The sequence below is a fragment of the Carcharhinus amblyrhynchos genome, chromosome 20 (genome assembly GCF_965287045.1).
Source record: "Carcharhinus amblyrhynchos chromosome 20, sCarAmb.v2.hapA, whole genome shotgun sequence".
Taxonomy (NCBI): domain Eukaryota; kingdom Metazoa; phylum Chordata; class Chondrichthyes; order Carcharhiniformes; family Carcharhinidae; genus Carcharhinus; species Carcharhinus amblyrhynchos.
The window spans coordinates 43,690,324-43,708,111 of NC_137343.1; the positions used below are offsets into that span (position 1 = coordinate 43,690,324).

Here is a 17,788-nt window from a genome sequence, read left to right on the forward strand (position 1 = left end):
AAGGGACCTGAGGGAGAACCTTTTCAAACAGAGGGTGGTGGGTATTTGGAATGAGCTGCCAGAAGGAGGTGGTAGAAGTGGGTACAATTACAACATTCAAAAGACATTTGGACAGGTACAGGGATATGGGCCAAATGTAAGCAAATGGGACCTGTTCAGTTTAGGAAACCTGGTTGGCATAGACGAGTTGGCCAAAGGGCCTCTTTCCATGCTGTATCCCCCATGACGCTGGTTAAACCTCTGCTGGGATGTTGTAGGTTATTCTGAGCACCACATTTCAGGAACAAAAAGAACCTTTAAAAAGCTGGGCTGAATTGGCTTACGAAGATTGAGAGGATTGTTATGAGAGGTTGTAAAAGTTAGGAGTATACTACTTGGAACAGCATTTATGAAGTGAACAGTTAAAGGTTTTCAAAAAATTAGAGATTGTAATAGAATAGCTGAAGAAAAATAATATTCGCTGTGGCAAGTGGATCAGTAACTAGAGGTCCTCATTAAAATCATTAGGATAAGTTCTTGAGATAACTTACAAAATATCGAGAGGGGAGTATTTTCCTTCAGTACTGTGGATCTGGAACATTCTAACTGCAGAGATGATATAAACTGATTTCGTAAATAATTTCTGAAAGAAAGCATACATGCAAGCATGTATGCTTAACAATTAGGAACTTTTTAGATTTCTTTCATTAGATGTGGGTGTTGCTGGCCACACTCTCAATTTAATTGCCCCATCTCAATTGCCCTTGAGAAGGTGTTGGTGAGCCGCCCTCTTGAACCATTGCAGTCGTCAACAATCACAACCAAATTTCATGTGATAGGGTTGACCCCAACCAATGGAGTCTTCCCTCTGAATCTCATTGACTCCGGTTTGATAGGGTTCCTTGATGCCGTATTCAACCTTCATATCAAGACCAGTCACTCTTACCTCATCTCACCTGTGGAGCTAACTAGAGGAACATTGGAACAGGCAAGCAGAATCGAAAATCTTTATTAGCTGAGAAGAGAGCCCCGGGAAAACCGAAGCCAACAAATTGTGCACCTTTTCAGCCCACTGGTTTTCTCTGCAACAAGTACATCAGAGATTGCCATGCCAGAGTGGTGGTCTTGAGCCACACCAATTGATGTTTAACACATTTGACCACCAATGTGCAAATCATCTTCTCACATGATAGATTGCTGTCAGAAAGTAATCCTCTCTGTTCTTATAGCATGAAAATTTTGATTAAATCACTGCATAATCTTCTAAATTTCAGGAATTGCAACTCCATTTTGTGTCATCTCATCTTCTGATTTAACCCCTGGAGTCCAGATGTTATTCTGGTAAATCTACGCTGCACAGTCTAATATATCTATCCTAAGGTGGGTGCCAGAATTCTAGGTGTGGTTTAACCAGGGCTTTGTATAATTAAAGCTTATATTCCCATCTTTAGATAAAAAGGTCAGCATTCCATTATCATTTTTGATTATCTTGTACCTCTTCATGACATTTTAATGATCCATATACCTGGACCCCAAACACTCTATTTAATTTTCCACCATTTAGAACGTAACCTGTTCTGTCCTTTTTTGGCCCAGAGTGGATGCCCTCACATTTATCTATGTTGAAATTCATTTGCCAGAGTTTTGCTCATTTATTTAATCTAGCAATATTTCTGTAATTTTTTTTGGTTGAATTTGCTTTGCCTACAATAGAACAGAGATCTGACAAAAAGGCAGAGAAGACTAACGAGGATAAGTTACTGCAATCACGAAAGGGAATTTACTGGTTGAGCAGTCTGCTGAGCCCCTGGTTATCCAGAAGCATAGAGGCCGAGGTAAAGTAGAAAAAAAAGCTTATGACAATCATAAAAGACTTAATACTGTATAAAGCCTAGTGGAGTATAGAAAGCACAGGGGTGAAGTAAAAATGGGAATAAGCAAAGAGGATACAAAAATATATTGACAGTTAAAAATCAAAAAAAATTCTAAGATGTTTTACCAATGCATTAAGAGCAAGTGAATAAGGAAATGGTAGGGCCCATTAGAGATGTACATGGTAACTTGTGGATTGATTCAGAAGATGTTGGCTGTGTTCTCAGTGAGTACTTTATCTCTGTCTTTATTAAAGAGATGGATGATTCAGACATACTAGGTAAGAGGATGAGTGTGAAATATTAGATATAATAAACATAGTGACAGGGTAAGTGCTGGAGTAACTGGCATTCTTGAAGGTAGATAAATCACCAGGTCTGGATGGATTGTATCCCAGACTGTTGAGGGAAGCCAGGGAGGAAATTCCAGATGCCCTGAGGGTCATTTTCCAAGCCTCACTAGATACAGGTAAGGGACCAGGGGGTTGGAGGTCTGCGAATGAAATAGCATTGTTTAAGAAGAGTGCAGGGGATAAGTTGGAAAACTATAGGCCGATCAGTCTGATTTCAGTAGTGAGCAAATTATTGGAAAAGTTCTGAGAGACAGGATAAATTACGCCTGAAAAAGGCACAGATTGTTCAGGGTTAGTAAGCATGGTTCTGTTAGGAGAAAATTGTCTCCCTCAAAAAGTTATATTAAGTTGGTATCAAGAAGAATTGATGAGGGTAGCACAGTGAATATTGTCTACATTGATTTTAGTAAGACATTTGCGAAGGTGCCATATAACAGACTGGTCAGAAAAGTGAGACCTTGTAGGTTAGACGGGAAGGTGGCAGGTTGGATCCAAAATTAACTCAATGACTGGAAACAAAGGCTAATGGTCGTTGGATGTTTTTGCAAACGGAAAAATGGTTTCCAGTGTTCCACAGGGCTCGGTGTGGAGGCCGTGCTGTTGTGTATATTAATGATTTAGACTTAAATGTGGGTGACACAGTTGAGAAATAGCAGATGACACAAAAATGGCCATGTAGTTGATAGTGAAGAGGATAGCTGTGGACTCCAGAATGATATCAATCGTTTGGTTGAGTGGGCAAATGGAATTTAATCTGGAAATGCGTAAAATAATGCATTTGGGGAGGGCAAACAAAGCAAAGGAATACTGAAACAGGAAGATATTGAGAGGGGCTGAGCAAGAGAGAGATCTTGGACTTCACGTCCACATGTCCTTGAAGGTGGCAGGACAGATGGGCAAGCTGGTCAAGAAAGCATTTGGAATGTTTATTGGGCAAGATGTTGAATACAAAAACAGTGATGTAATGATGGAACTGTACAAAATACTGGAGTTTTGTGTACACTTCTGATTGCCACGTTGCAAGAAGGACATAATTGCTCTGGAGAGAATGCAGAGGAGATCTACAAGAATGTTGCCCAGGTGTGGAAATTGCAGCTATGAGGAGCAGTTGGATAGGCTAGAGCTATTCTCCTTAGAGGAGACTAAGGGGGGGATGATCAGATTGAGGTTTACAAAATTATGAATGACCCTTTCATGAGTCCTTTGCTAGGCAGTTGGCCTCTGGTTTATAAAATAATTTTGCAGGAATGTGCAATGTACAAGTGAGTGCTGGAGACTTATTGCCCTGGCCATTATCATTGAAAAGATCTTTTTGAGTGTGGAAGGAATGCAAAGCATGAAGATTGGCTGCCTTGTGGCATGTTGCATAGCCAAAGAGTTCTGAAAAAATCATTAAGCCTTCTGTTATGTCACTGCTGAAATGCATGTTACTGCCATGCCATACCAGAGCAGTGAAAAGAAAACATCGATATTTTAGCTTTTGCTCTGAAGTGTCAGAAAATGTTGCTTCAAGCTGCATTCCAGAAATTGAATGTGAAATCTAAGATGACACTTCAGTACAATTTAGATGGAATGCTTTTTCTCATGCAGTGTATTTCAGGTGAGCAATTAAATTGAGGTTCCCCCTTAAACATTTGAGTCAAATAATTGAAGTCCCTGAATAATGAGAGTAAACCACCTTGTGCCATTTTGGTATCCGTATTTAAGGAAGGATATGCATATTTTGGGACCCAAAATTTGAAAGGGCCTTGATAGGGTAGACACTGAGAGGCTGTCTCCCTTGGCTGTGGAATCTAGAACATGGGGGCACAGTCTCAGGATAAGGGACCAATTATTTAGGACTGAAATAAGGAGAAATTACTTCACCTAAAGGGTTGTGAATCTTTAAATTCTATCCCAGAAAGTTGTGGATACGTCATCATTTAATACGTTTAAGGCAGAGGTGGACAGATCTTTAGTCTGTCCAGGTTCTTGATAAATAAGGGGATCAAGGATTACTGGGGGAAAGCAGGAGAATGAACTTGAAGCCCAAGATCAACCTTCACCATGTTGAATGAGAAAGCAGACTGGATGGACTATATAGTCTACTCTTGCTCCTATGTTCTCATATTCTCTTCAGTCCTGTGGATCAATATCTAGGAATGAAAAAAATTGCTTTGTCATGTTTTTCCTTAGTCCAAGGTTTAAAAAATGTTGACATATCACAATCTAGATTTGTCACGTCACCTTGCAAAGCTCAGTATGCAATGAAATAGTTTGCTATGGTCTTAGTAATGAAAAGGATTTTATTGTAAAGCACTGCAAAATGGTTCAGGCTTAATTATAGTAACTTTTGTTTGCTGCATCTCAGATATGTCCAGTCATTTCACTTTGCTTGCTCTTTCAGATCTACTCCACCATGCCCATCCCCTGCAGCAGCTGTGGCAAGAAAACGGCAGCCCTCAGGCGGCCCAAAACAGGTCACTCCCTTTGTAAAGAGTGTTTTTTCTGGGCCTTTGAAGAGGAGGTTCATCAGACAATCCTATCTGCAAAGCTTTTCCAGAAGGGAGAGACTGTAGGAATTGGTGCTTCTGGTGGGAAAGACTCAACTGTTTTAGCTCATGTTCTAAAAGTCCTAAACGAGCGGTATGATTATGGGTTAAATCTGATGTTGATCTCTGTGGATGAAGGCATCAGTGGTTATCGCGATGACTCCTTGGAGACGGTAAAGAGAAACCAGCAGGAATATGATTTGCCCCTCAAGATCGTTTCCTATGAAGAGCTGTACGGTTGGACAATGGACCAGATTGTGAAGAAAGTTGGTTTGAAAAATAACTGCACGTTCTGCGGGGTCTTCAGGCGGCAAGCTCTTGATCGAGGAGCCATGATGCTGAAGGTAGACAAGGTCTGCACAGGTAACACGCATTGACTTCCCATTCAGCTGGCCTCACTCATAAGTTTATATGCGTGACACAATAACTTTAAAATATTCACTGGGACCTGTTCAGTTCCAGTAAGAGATGGACCATTGCTTCCTGACACCCTATCCCATCTCCGTCATGGCAAAAATCTTCTCTATATGTTTAGGTTTCAATGTCTCAAGGTGGTCCAAAGATGTGCGGGTTAGGTTGATTGGCCATGCTAAAATTGCCCCTTAGTGTCCTAAGATGCTTAGGTTAGAGGGATTAGCAGGTAATGATATGGGGGTAAGGCCTGGGTGGGATTGTGGTTGGTGCAGATTCGATGGGCGGAAGGGTCTCTTTCTGCACTGTAGGCTTCTGTGGTTCTATGGTTTGCACTCCTTGTATTACCAATGCTATCAATTCCACCTCTGTCTATCAACAGTTGTAACTTTTATTTTGTTTTAGTTAATCTGAGATATTTGTATTGTGATCATCTCCCAAGTTTCTTTACATGTTGTGTTGTGTCAGCTACTTGGAACTGTGTGGAGTAGTTTGATGTAATCCCACCCCCACATTGTTTTTGTTTACCTCTCCCCATTCATCTCACCCTTTTGTTTCTTGACTCCCCGCGGTAATGGGAAAACTGAGGATTTGGACTATCGCTCAGCGGTCCATAGTTTTTTACAAAGTCTGTGCTTGTAAACATTCCCAAAGCCATTGTGATTTTTCTACTGTTAGAATCTGAAACCAATCCCACCGGATTCGAGATTAGCAAATATAACACTGCCGTTCGAGAAAACAGAATTCTGGCCAAATAGCCTGACATGAGCTGTCAGGAAAATGCTGAAATCTGTTATTAGGGAAGTGATAGAAACATAGAAAATAGGTGTAAGAGTAGGCCCTTCGGCCCTTCGAGCCTGCACCCCCATTCAATATGATCATGGCTGATTATACACTTTCAGGATCCCACTCCTGCTTTCTCTCCATATCCCTTGATCCCTTTGGCCACAAGGGCCACATCCAGCTCCCTCTTGAACATATCTAATGAACTGATGTCAACAGCTTCCTGTAGTACAGAATTCCACAGGTTCACATCTCTGAGTGAAGAGTTCTCCCTCATTTCAGTCCTGAATGGCTTACCCTTTATTCGTAAACTGATAAAAGGACACTTAAAAAATCATTTGATTCAGCAGAGTTCAAATGGTTTTATCAGAAGGAAATAGTGTTTGACAAATCTAGATTTGAGTTTTTTGCAGATGTAAGTAAAGGGTGTACCATGAAATCCCTACGACGCAGAAGGGGCCCATTCAGTCTGCACAGACTCAAAAAAAAATCCTACCCAATACCTCACCTCAGCCGTATCCCTGTCACCCCTTGCATTTACTATGGACACCAAAGGGCAATTTAGCATGGCCAATCCACCTAGCCTGCACCTTTTTGGGCTGTGGGGGGGAAATTGGAGCATCCAGAGGAAACCCACCACAGTGCAAACTCCGCACAGACAGTCGCTCAAGGCCAGAATTGAACCCAACTCACTGGTGCTATGATGCCACCCGTGTAGTATACTTGGCTTTTCAAAAGGCATTCCATAAGAGAAAACATGAAAAGTTGCTGCAAAGGATAAGGGCTTATGGAATTGAAAATAATTTGGATGGAGAGTAAAGAACGAAAGTGGAGTTAAAGATCTGGAATAAACTTCCTGATGGATGGTGGAGGCAGGTTTGATCGAGGTACTCAAAGGAAATTGGATTGCTATTTGAAAGAATTGCAAAGTTACAAGGGTAAAGCAGGGGAGTGGAACTAAGCAGAAGGCTCTTTCAGAGAGGCAGTGCGGACTCGATTGGCTCAATGGTCTGCTTCTGCACTTTGAAGATTCTGTGAAACATCATTTTCAGTTTGATGGCCTACTACTAGTGGGAGGATTTAAGCAGGTAGATACTGACAGGTTGTCTCCTTGGCTAGAGAGTCTAACATCAGAGAGCATGGTCTCTGGATGAGGGTTGGACCATTTAGAATTGAGTTGGCAAATTCTTTCATTCAAAGGGTTGTGAATCTTTGGAGTTTGCTACCTCAGAGCTACAACGTTCAGTTGACCAGTGTTGATTGACCATTACAGTATTGGGTGAAAAGATGGTGGTATGTTAGTATATGTATAGACTCAGTGTAGAGGCACAAGGAGAGAAGGATCCATGCAATAATGTGCCTTTGGGAGAGAAATGGTTAACTGCTTGACAATTGAAGGAGGTGGCCAGGAAGGTAATGGCCCAGTGGTATTATTGCTAGACTATTAAAAGAAACTCAGCGAATGTTGTGGGAACCTGGGTTGAATCCCCCACGGTAGATGATGGAATTTGAATTCAATAAAAAATATCTGGAATTAAGAATCTACTGATGATCATGAAATCATTGTCGATTGTTGGAAAAACCCATCTGGTTCACTAATGTCCTTTACTTGGTCTGGCCTATATGTGACTCCAGTGCCACAGCAATGTGGTTGACTCCCAATTGCCCTCAGGCAAGTAGGGATAACCTTAGCTTGGTCAGCTACTGATGCCCATGTCCCATGAATGAATTTTTAAAAAGTGAAGAAATTTGGGAAAGAGAACAAAGGATACATTAATTGTGGGAAGTTAAATACCAAGGCAAGGTTGTTTGTTTTAGCATGACCTTGAGAATAAGCATATCTCCTACAGCCATTGTTATAGGATGAGGCGGCACAGAAGAAGGTCTGTTTAATTGGCTCCGCTCCACTGCTCCTTTGCCATAGCCCTGAAAGTCCTTCCTCTTGAAGTATTTATCCCATTCCGTTTTGAAAATTGCTGTTTAATTTGCTTCCGTTACCACTTTTGGCAGTGCATTCCCAAATTAAAGATTTCTATTCATCTCCCTTTGGTTTTTCATGGCAGTGGAATCCGTTTCTGGAATGGCTGGGAGTTCACTCCACTCCACTCGGACAGTGGTGTGGAAAGACTGAGCAACAAGCAGGAATCAGGAATTGGAGCAATGGAGGGCTTTAGACTGGGACAGGTGACTACCAAAAAAAAGTCTCAAAGTATGAGGAAGACAACCACCTCCAATGTCTGCACAGATAGGTTTGAAAGCAATTCACTGGGGCTGTGAGGCTGGTCAAAGATGGTAATTTTCAGAAACCACTGGGTGCACAGCATTTGGTTGTTAGTTAAGCTTGTCCCACTTGTTCCATGATTCAACTCCGCCTCTGCTCCTATGTTGTATAACACATTGAGTCATCTGAATGGCCTCGATTTGGAGGCCAGTTGGTGATGTGGGTTTCCGTCATGCTCCTGCATAGTGACTGACCTGTTATAAGAGTGCATCTGTGTCTCTAAAGGGTAACGACATCCTCCATTCTCCCCCTTCTCCAGGTCACAACGCCGATGACGTTGCGGAGACTGTCCTGATGAATTTCCTTCGTGGCGACATTGCCCGACTCCGCCGCTGTACCTCAATCACCACAGGCAGCGAGGGGGCCATTCCCCGCTGCAAACCACTCAAATACGCCTATGAGAAAGAAATTGTTCTGTATGCTTACTTCAAGAAACTGGACTACTTTTCTACAGAATGTGTGTACTCCCCTAATGCATACAGGGGTTATGCCCGTGCTTTTCTGAAAGATCTGGAGTCGATCCGGGCCAGCGCCATCATGGATGTGATTCACTCCGGTGAGAATCTGTCTGTAAAGGAAGACGTGAAAATGCCCACACAGGGAAACTGCACGCGCTGTGGTTACATTTCCAGCCAGAAGCTGTGTAAGGCGTGCGCGTTGCTGGAGGGGCTGAACCGAGGACTGCCTAAGCTTGGTATCGGCAAACACCACAAATTGCACAATCGACTGCTGAACAAGGAGCCACTCACTGAAGAAGAAGAGAAGAAACTCGGAGCAATTCATTTCTGAATACGTGCATTCGTTGTTCATTTTTAAACTCTGCAGATTAAGTGGCCGAGGCCAGTCTTATGTTGTTAACTAGCCAGTGGCAAATGTGTTTACGACCAAGATGGAAACTGTACCTAATCTCCATCATAAGTACACCGGATAGAACTGCCATTATTGATACCTTTAACCACCAAATATTTCACCTTTTTTTATCATGTGTGCCACTTTGCTGAATATTATAAAGTGCAATTTTAATTTTTAAACACTTTGGCTGCTGACATTGGAGCGCACAGATTAATTTTTGGAGGGATATGGAACCTAATGATAAAAAGATAACGTCATTTTGCGCACCCTACGAATTGAGTTAAAACTGATTACTAATTTTCTTGGAAATCACTGAAATTCTTAAGAGACATATTTGATTTTTTTTAAAAAATGTGCAATAGCTGATCAGTAAAATGCAGTTTATAATTTGCACCCCAGGTAATGGGTACCTGTATGTAAGCAAGACTTGTCTACCAGGTTTTTAACCATTGTAAAAGGCTCCCCTTTCTTGTTAGAAGGGGGAGATTGCACAAATGAAATTGGATTAATCTTAACTCAGTCCCTATTTTATGTAAACCCAGAATACCAGTCTCTATTGGTCTGAATCTAAAATAGCATAAAATTTGGCAAATTCACCAGGAAGTGGCAAATGTTGCAGTGATGTGTTGGGGGAGAAGAAGGATTAGAGGTACATGTTGGGCAGGGTAAGGGAGTGTCATTCTGTGTTAGCTCTGCTGACTCTCATGAAATGGGAATGTTTGATGCAAGCATTTATTGACTTTAAAAATGAACAAATAGGTTTGACTTGCTCATTCTGAGCTCTGCATGGGGGACATCCTGTACTCACTCAATCCAAATCCTGGATTGCACTGATTAGGAGAATGGGAAGATGATAAAGTGAAAGTCACCCCAGACCATTTTGACGTTTGGCCTAGTTGTAATCCAGGGACAGCTTGACTGGCTCTCATCCCAGCTACACTATAGATGGAACTTTAAATATGGATTCAAATAAGTAGTAAGAACTGTGTACTTTGGCCTTTGCATTACTCTGTGCTCATTCCGAAACCCCCCCTCTTCTTTGCAACCCGATTATTTGATTCTAGGACGTTCATTGTCTGGTGAAACGGGGACAGATAGGCAAATTGGGTTCGTGACCATGATCCTCATTGAGCTGTTTGTTAAAAAATCTTGGTTTTTTTCACCAACTGATTTTAATGTTTTAGCCCCGAGTTCCAGGAGAGTGGGTGGAGGGGATTCCAGTCATTGCTGAAGGAATAATTTACAATAATGTCTGCACTAAACACTGCCCTGACTATGCAGCCCAGAGTGACTGTCAATGAAACATCTGTGTTTAACTGAACTGTAGATCGTACAAAATCTATCCATTTAGTTTTATATTTATTGTCATCAATTTCTAGATTTATTTTAATAAAACAGTTATGATTATTTAATAATGTAATTTTTGTACAGATCCCACTTATAATACAAAAATATTGAGCCAAACTAAACTGTTAACCAACTTGTTAGAAACCTCCTATTGAAATGAGTTTCAGCAAATCCAAGGCCATTCCTGGTCAGCAGAGATCCCTGAATTTTCCCCTATTTTTTGAACAGGTTTGGCATAAAATTGGTAATTTCATTGAGAAAGGCCAAATGTTTGCTTCAGCGGGAAATGGAAACATGTCACACAGTTGGCAATTAATTGGCTCCCCTTCTGAGGTTGAGACAGCCAATGGAGCTTTTTTCTACATCTGCCTAGGCTGCACCTAACCTGGGAATGCTGGTCATCTGAAATGAACTGTATTCTAAGTTTGTACTAACGCTTGATGACTTCAAAATTTAGTAGGTGAAAAGTAAACCTCTGCTTAATTGTAGCAACTTTCCGAGGGCAAAGTTTTCCCAAGTCAGCCCTTTGACTAAAACTTATTTCCTGAACCTGATGTGTTGGGTTGGCCTTTAAACGAGAACTGTATTGAAACCTTGTATCTTATTATCCCTACAGTCTTAAGTCCGAGTGAGCAACCTTAAGAATCTCCCTTTATTTTAGATAATGTTAGATGCATCCTTCTAAAGCTTCAATTCTTTCATTCCTTTCAGTTTGTGATTTTTATTGCAGCAGGAGAGAAGGAAACGCCAAAAAATGCTCACATTGTTCTGAAAAGTTTGGGTATGTAATTCAGAAAACTTGAAATATTCCCTTGCAATATATTGATGCTTTCTGACTTTGGGATTGTTATATGTAGTTGAAAGCCATCTCTATTAATATTTGTGCAGAGTACTTTGTTTCCTGTTGATGGATAGTTTTGTATAAAAGACAAAGGAAATTCCGTTTCAGAGGCTCAGTGGCATTGTTCAAGCTAATGGTTATATTAATGTGAGTGGAAAGGCAGCAGATGGATGAAGAATAAGTCCTGTAAAAATGCATTCGGTTCCCACAGGGATGAAACTGAGAAGGTGGCGCCATCTGGAGCAATGAGCCCAAATTACAGTCGAAGTTGATGCAGAAGCATAGAAATCCTACAGCGCAGAAGGAGGCCATTCGGCCCGCTGAGCCTGCATCAACAACAATCCCACCCAGGCCTTATCCTTGTAACTACTACCCCCCCCCCCTCCCCAAAAAACATATTTACCTTGCTAATCCCTCTGACATTAAGGGGCAATTGGGCATGGCCAATCAACCTAACCCGCATATCTTTAAAATGAAAATTTGGCATGTCAGCTACAACTCTCAACAACTTTTACAGATGCACCAAAGAAAGCATTCTTTCTGGTTGTATCGCAGCTCAAGACTGCAAGGAACTACAAAAACTCATAAATGTAGCCCAATCCATCAGGCAAACCAGCCTCTCTACACTTCCCACTGTCTCCACAAAGCAGCCAGTGTAATTAAGGACCCCACACACCCTGGACATTCTCTCTTCCACCTTTTACCTGAGGTCACGTACCAACCAACTCAAGAACAGCTTCTTCCCTGCTGCTGTCAGACTTTTGAATGGACCTACCTTGCATGAAGTTGATCTTCCTCTACACTGTAGGTATGACTGTAACACTACATTCTGCACTCTCTCGTTTCCTTCTCTATAGTGTGCAAGAAACAGTACTTTTCACTGTTAATACATGGGACAATAAATCAAATCAAAGTGCAGGAGGAAACCAGAGCACACAAAGGAAACCCACAGAGACACAGGGAGAACGTGCAAACTCCACACAGACAGTGACCTGTGACTGGAATTGAACCTGGATCCCTGGCGCTGTGAGGCAGCACTGCTAACCACTGTGCCACCAATTCAGGTAGGTGTGTCAGAAAATAAATGCATCAAAAAAAGCAACAGCTCCTGGTCAACATTTGAAATGAATACTTAACTAGGCAGAGGTAGATATTACTGTGTTAACGCTCTTAATGTTGAATAACAATGTTCAGTTTGAAGCCTTGAGCGAGTTAGATGTTGTCATTGTTTGACCTCCCACTAGGGTTGAGGGGGAACCCAATATCAGTACCTGTGGAAAGTGGCAATCACAACTGCAGGGATTATCTTGTGCCTTGGTGATGATTCTGTAAAGGGAGCAAGAAAGGTTTGCGAATCAGATGAGTTGCAATTACATCCCCACAAGACCTGCCTCAGTTGACATTTCCCTCGACTCTCACTTTTTCTGGAAGTAGATAACAGCCGTGTACCACGGGGAAATTAAATCAATAGATTAGGGCTGCTTTGCATGAAAGTCATTATCCACATAATAGATTTCTCATCCTTGTGACAGGTTTTTGGATCTCTGGATAATGATTATTTCATTAGCTGTGAATATTCATTGCTAATTAACATAGGTATAGGTTTAATATCTCATTCCCTGCACTGACATATTTTGCATCATTTTCTACCCACTGTCTTTTAGTGTTGACTTTTTTTTCTGGCAGTTTTGATTTATTTTGACAGAAAATTGGTCCTTTCCCCAGTTCTTTACTTGTCTAATACAGATCCGTGGGTGTGGATTTTCAATATGCTCTAGGGCACAAACTGGCATTGTGGTTCGGTTCAGCTCAGCTGCTGTCCTAGAAACCAGCTTGTTTTCATTTCCATTGATTTCATTTGGTTTCTTTTACCAATGTTTCTGTTGAACAAGCTGGTTCAGACGTGAGAGCATTTCATGGATGCCTGCAGACCTTGTTATCTTGTCTCAATGCCAATCCCATGTGTGATCCTCAGCTGTGTGTCAGACTGTCTATGGAGAATGTCATCTTGCCTGATGGTTGTTTTGTATCACCGGTCCGCTTGACAATTGAGTGCCCTGCACCCTGACTGTTTTTAAGCATGCTGTGACCAAAGTAGCCAGCGTAAAACAGGGATCAAATATAATCTTCCTGGTCTTGTGTGACCCAGTCCCACACTCAGCAATGTTGAGAGCTCCGTACATTCATCCTTGAATCTTCACTTTACTCTCGGTTTTCAAATAACTTCTTTATGATAAACTATCTTGTGTATGTCATGTATGTCGTGTTTCTCGTTGAAAATCAAAACTGCTAAAAGTTTCCTATCCCAATGCATTCTTGCATTCATCATGGCTTCAGAGATTATAGAATGGGCCCATCAAATCTGCACCGACTCTCCAAAAGAAGTTAAAGCTTATTTATTAGTAAAAAGTAAGACTTACATTAACACTGCAATGAAGTTACTGTGAAATTCCCCTAGTCGCCACACTCCAATGCCTGTTCGGGTCAATGCGTCTAACCAGCACGTCTTTCAAACTGGGATGAAACTGGGGCACCTGGAAGAAACCCACACTGACATGGGAAGAATGTGCAGACTCCACTGCGCCTCTCATTCCCCATTGAGTAATTGCTGGCGCTCTGCAGAGCATTCCAGTCAGTCTCACTCTTCTGTTTTATCCCTTAGTCCTACAAGTTTACATCCCTCGTGCCTATCATATCCAATTTCCTTTTGAAACCATTGACTGTCTGTTTCTACCACACCATAAACCACAAGTTCTAGGTTTTACACTCATGTTCTTTTCTCTTTCTCACATCTCCCTGCATTCCTTGTGCAAAACCTTAAACCAATGTCCCCTAGCTTTTCTACCAACAGCCACTGGGAGCAGCATTTCAGTCCATCTTGCCTAAGCCTACTATAATCCATAGAGCTCCCAGATCCCCCTCAACTTCCTTTACTCCAAGGAGAACAGTCCCAGCTTTTCCAACCTAATCTTATAACTAAGTTCCCTCGTTTCTGGAGCTATTCTGATAAATCCCTTCTGCATTTTCTCAAGAACTTTCATAACATTCCTCAACTTCGGCCAGAACTAGACAAAACTTTATGAAGTTTTAGTAGACCCTCCCTGCTTTGGTACTCAATATTCCTATTTATGAAGCCCAAAATGCTTTGCTAAATACTCTCGCAAAGTGTCTTGCCAACTTTATCCCTGTGCTATTTAATCTACATTGTCTGACTCTGTCCCTTCTGCACCATCATCTTTGTATTAAATTCCACCTGCCACGTGTCTGTCCATTCTTTTGGCCTGTCTTTGTACATGTGCACTCAATCATCTTCACTATTTGCCACACCTGCAAACTTGATGTCAGTGGCAAATTTTAACATTTTATTCAGTATTCCTGTATTTCACTATCCATCATTTGCAGTGGTCCTAGCACAGGCCATGAGAGCATTACTGTCTCCCACAGGCCAGCCTGAAAAGCAGCTGTGTATGACTCACTATTTTCTGTCCATAAACCATTATTTTGTCCATGCCGAAACTGACCGTCCCTGTTCTGGGCCTCAATTCTGTTAACCAGCCTTTATTTTGTACTCTGTCAAACACTTACTTCAGGTTCATATAGACAACATCCAATGCAATCCCTTCATCAAACTTCTCTGTTACTTCTTCAAAAATAAAAGAGTAAATTAGTCAAAAACTATCCACCTTTTATGTGTCTGTGCTAGCTCCTCTTAAATAACCCATCGTTCTAAGTTTCCAAGTATCTGCTCTTTCTTCTCACACCCCACCCCCAAATTATTGTTTCTAAAACCACCAGCACTAATGGTTAAACTGACCAGTCTACAGTAAACAGGAATGTTGTTACACCCTTTATTGAATGAGGGTGCCACATTTGTCACTTTGCAATCTTCCAACACTCCTCCTTGATCTACAGAAGATTGGAAGATAATGGCAAGCCCTTTCACTATCTTCACCTAAACTTCCCCAGGCAACCTGTGATGCAAGCCAACTAGACCAAGCACTGTTATCCATAAGCATATCCACGTTATTCTTCTTTCTACTTCTAAATGTTTGTGCACATCCCTTTCAGTTTAATCCCAACTATGCTAATGAACCTCCCCACAAGGGCACTGATTCCACCCCTTTGAGATGCAAGTCATCCCTTTTGAATAGGTACCTTCACCCCCAGAACTGATTCTAATTCCCTAAGAATGTGAAGCCCTCCCTCTTGCTCATGACTCAAGCCACACATTGACCTTATTGTTGGTGAACGGCACTGGGAGTAATCCAGAGATTAATACTTTTTGAGATCTTTTCTTGCCTCCCCCACCCCTCCTCCCAGACCTAAATATTGCCTTCTCTATGCCATTGATACTGATGTGCATGGCAACTTCCAGCTGGCTCCCTCTCCCCCCACACCCCCACCATCCCGCAGAATATTTTGCGCCCACTGTATGATGTCCTTTACCCCGACACCAGGGAAGTAAAACAATGGGTCTGATTTCACCATCACGTTGTGCTTGTTTTCAGTGCCCACCTTCATGCTGGTTCTCACTTTACCAAGGCTGAAAATGGACATGAAACAGAATTCCATCTCTACCACTGCATTCGCCCATCCAGAAACAGTGCGAAGCAGATGTGCTCCATAAAAGTCGGATTTGGATGTTCCGGTTAGATGCCTAGTGCCCGACGGCGCTCTGCTTGGGATCAGGGGGCATCTGCTGCCACTCTGCCTGCGTTCAGTGGGGGGCAGAAGGGGAGGTCTGCTGCCACTCTGCCTGAGATTGGTGGAGGGGAAGGGAGGGTCTGATACCACTCTGCCTGAGATCAGTGAGGAGGGGAGCTCTGCTGCCACTCTGCCCGAGATCAGTGTGGGGAAAGGGAGGTAGTCTACTGCCACTCTGAGATTGATGGAGGGGAAGGATGTCCACTACCACTCTGCCTGAGATTGGTGGGGGTGAAGGGGGGAGGGGCACGTGATTGATCTGGGTGGTGGGAATGGAAGTGGATGAGAGGTCCAATAATGTTGGGGGGGTTGGGGTGAGGCATTATCTAGCCCTGGAGGGCTGTGACAGCGGAGCCACATTCTATCTTTTTTCTGCGCATGCACAGTTGGAGGCACTGATCGGAACTGCAGGGTTTTGGGTTTGTTAAGCTTGTGCAGTGCGATTCGGACTTTTATTTTTGCAGGCAGAGTGTTTATGGGGGTGCCTGAGAACTGCATATAGCTTCAATGTATTCCCAGTAGTCTCCGGGGCTGAAAATTAGACCCATCCTGAACACTTGCTGCCTCTTCTTGCTTTTCTGGATGGCTAGGTGCCTATCTGTACTGAACACACTATCTGCCTGTGGGGGTAACCATCTCCTAGAACGTTGCCACCCAGAAAACTCTCAGCCTTCCTGTTTCTCCAGCTGAGAAATCCTCAGCTTCGGCTAAAGCAGCTAGAGATCCTGCGTACATCCTCCCAAGATGCATGAAATGTGTTGAAGTTACTACATGATGTGGAGATGCCATCATTGGATTGGGGTGGGCACGGTAAGAAGTCTCACAACATGAGTGCTCCGAAAGCTTGTGATTCCAAATAAACCTGTTGGACTTTAACCTGGTGTTGTGAGACTTCTAAGTTACTAAATGGTGCTGGTCTCAGCTACATGATAATCCCTCAATCACTTCATTATAAACCTATTGCAATAAAACATTCATTAGCAAAGTGTTTTAAATCACACATGCAACCAAAATTGTATTTCAACAACTTTTTCCTATCTGCAAATAGTATAATGTTTGCAATCGGAGGGTATTTCCATTTTCCATTCACCCACGCCCTCCCTCACTCCATACCTCACAAGCTGTTCTTAACCGGCAGCTGACTCATGACCTTTGGAGGCTTCCCAATAGGGGAGAGTTTCCTGGAGGGCCCAGCAGCTGGTGTTGCAAAGTAGATCCTCATGCACAGAGATCTTCCGTCTATCTCCCACCAACGTGAAAAGCCAGTAGAATCCTGCCTTCGTTTGTGAATCGAGTAATTGCAGAGAGTCAACAGAGAGACAGGTTGGTGGGTGTCTGTGGAGCAAATCGTGTGACCGCTGTAAAGCAGAGAGGGGCCTGAAAGTTGAGGGAATAAGCAGGAGAGATCAAGGATTCGAGTCCCAGTCACTGTGCTGACTCAGTTTCAGTTTCAATGTAAGAACGCAATGCATTATCCCTTTACTGAAAAGAATGGGACAAACATCGCATTGGCTTGTTAATGCAATCAATTTCAGATTGCATTGCAGCCAAAGCAGTTCTTTTGGGATGTTTTAATATATTTTATTGATGCTTTGCACTTTAATAAGAAAGCAACGCAGCAAAGACTGCCCTTGAATTTTAAGTCGAGATATGCAAAGTAGAAGACAAGACCTCGTCTGATTACATTGTGTGACTCATGGTTCCACAGCAGGAGATAAGCAATGCAGTACTTTCCAAAGGTCATTTCAATAATCAGTTGTTAATTTATCTCCTATTAAACCATTTAATGTTGCTCATTATGAACAATGTTCCAGGTGACATTTACTGCTGTCCTG

At 42.3% G+C, this 17,788-nt stretch overlaps 1 protein-coding gene across 3 annotated transcripts; it reads left to right on the forward strand.

The window, feature by feature from the left end:
• Positions 1–1,251: 1,251 nt before the first annotated feature.
• ctu1 (cytosolic thiouridylase subunit 1 homolog (S. pombe)) lies at positions 1,252–12,166 on the forward strand. Of its 3 annotated transcripts, none has more exons than XR_013889055.1 (4): positions 1,252–1,359; positions 4,590–5,097; positions 8,469–11,189; positions 12,107–12,166. XR_013889055.1 is itself a non-coding variant. In XM_080208493.1 (4 exons), the coding sequence occupies exons 3-4, from the start codon at positions 4,602–4,604 to the stop codon at positions 8,996–8,998; spliced, it is 1,026 nt and encodes a 341-aa protein (XP_080064619.1). In that variant the 5' UTR covers positions 1,258–1,359; positions 1,693–1,814; positions 4,590–4,601; the 3' UTR covers positions 8,999–11,308. The 3 variants fall into 3 exon arrangements, 2 of the variants coding, with proteins under 2 accessions (XP_080064618.1, XP_080064619.1); XM_080208493.1 differs by lacking the exon at positions 12,107–12,166 and adding an exon at positions 1,693–1,814 and having other exon boundaries at positions 1,258–1,359; positions 8,469–11,308; XM_080208492.1 differs by lacking the exon at positions 12,107–12,166 and having other exon boundaries at positions 8,469–11,308.
• Positions 12,167–17,788: the final 5,622 nt, after the last annotated feature.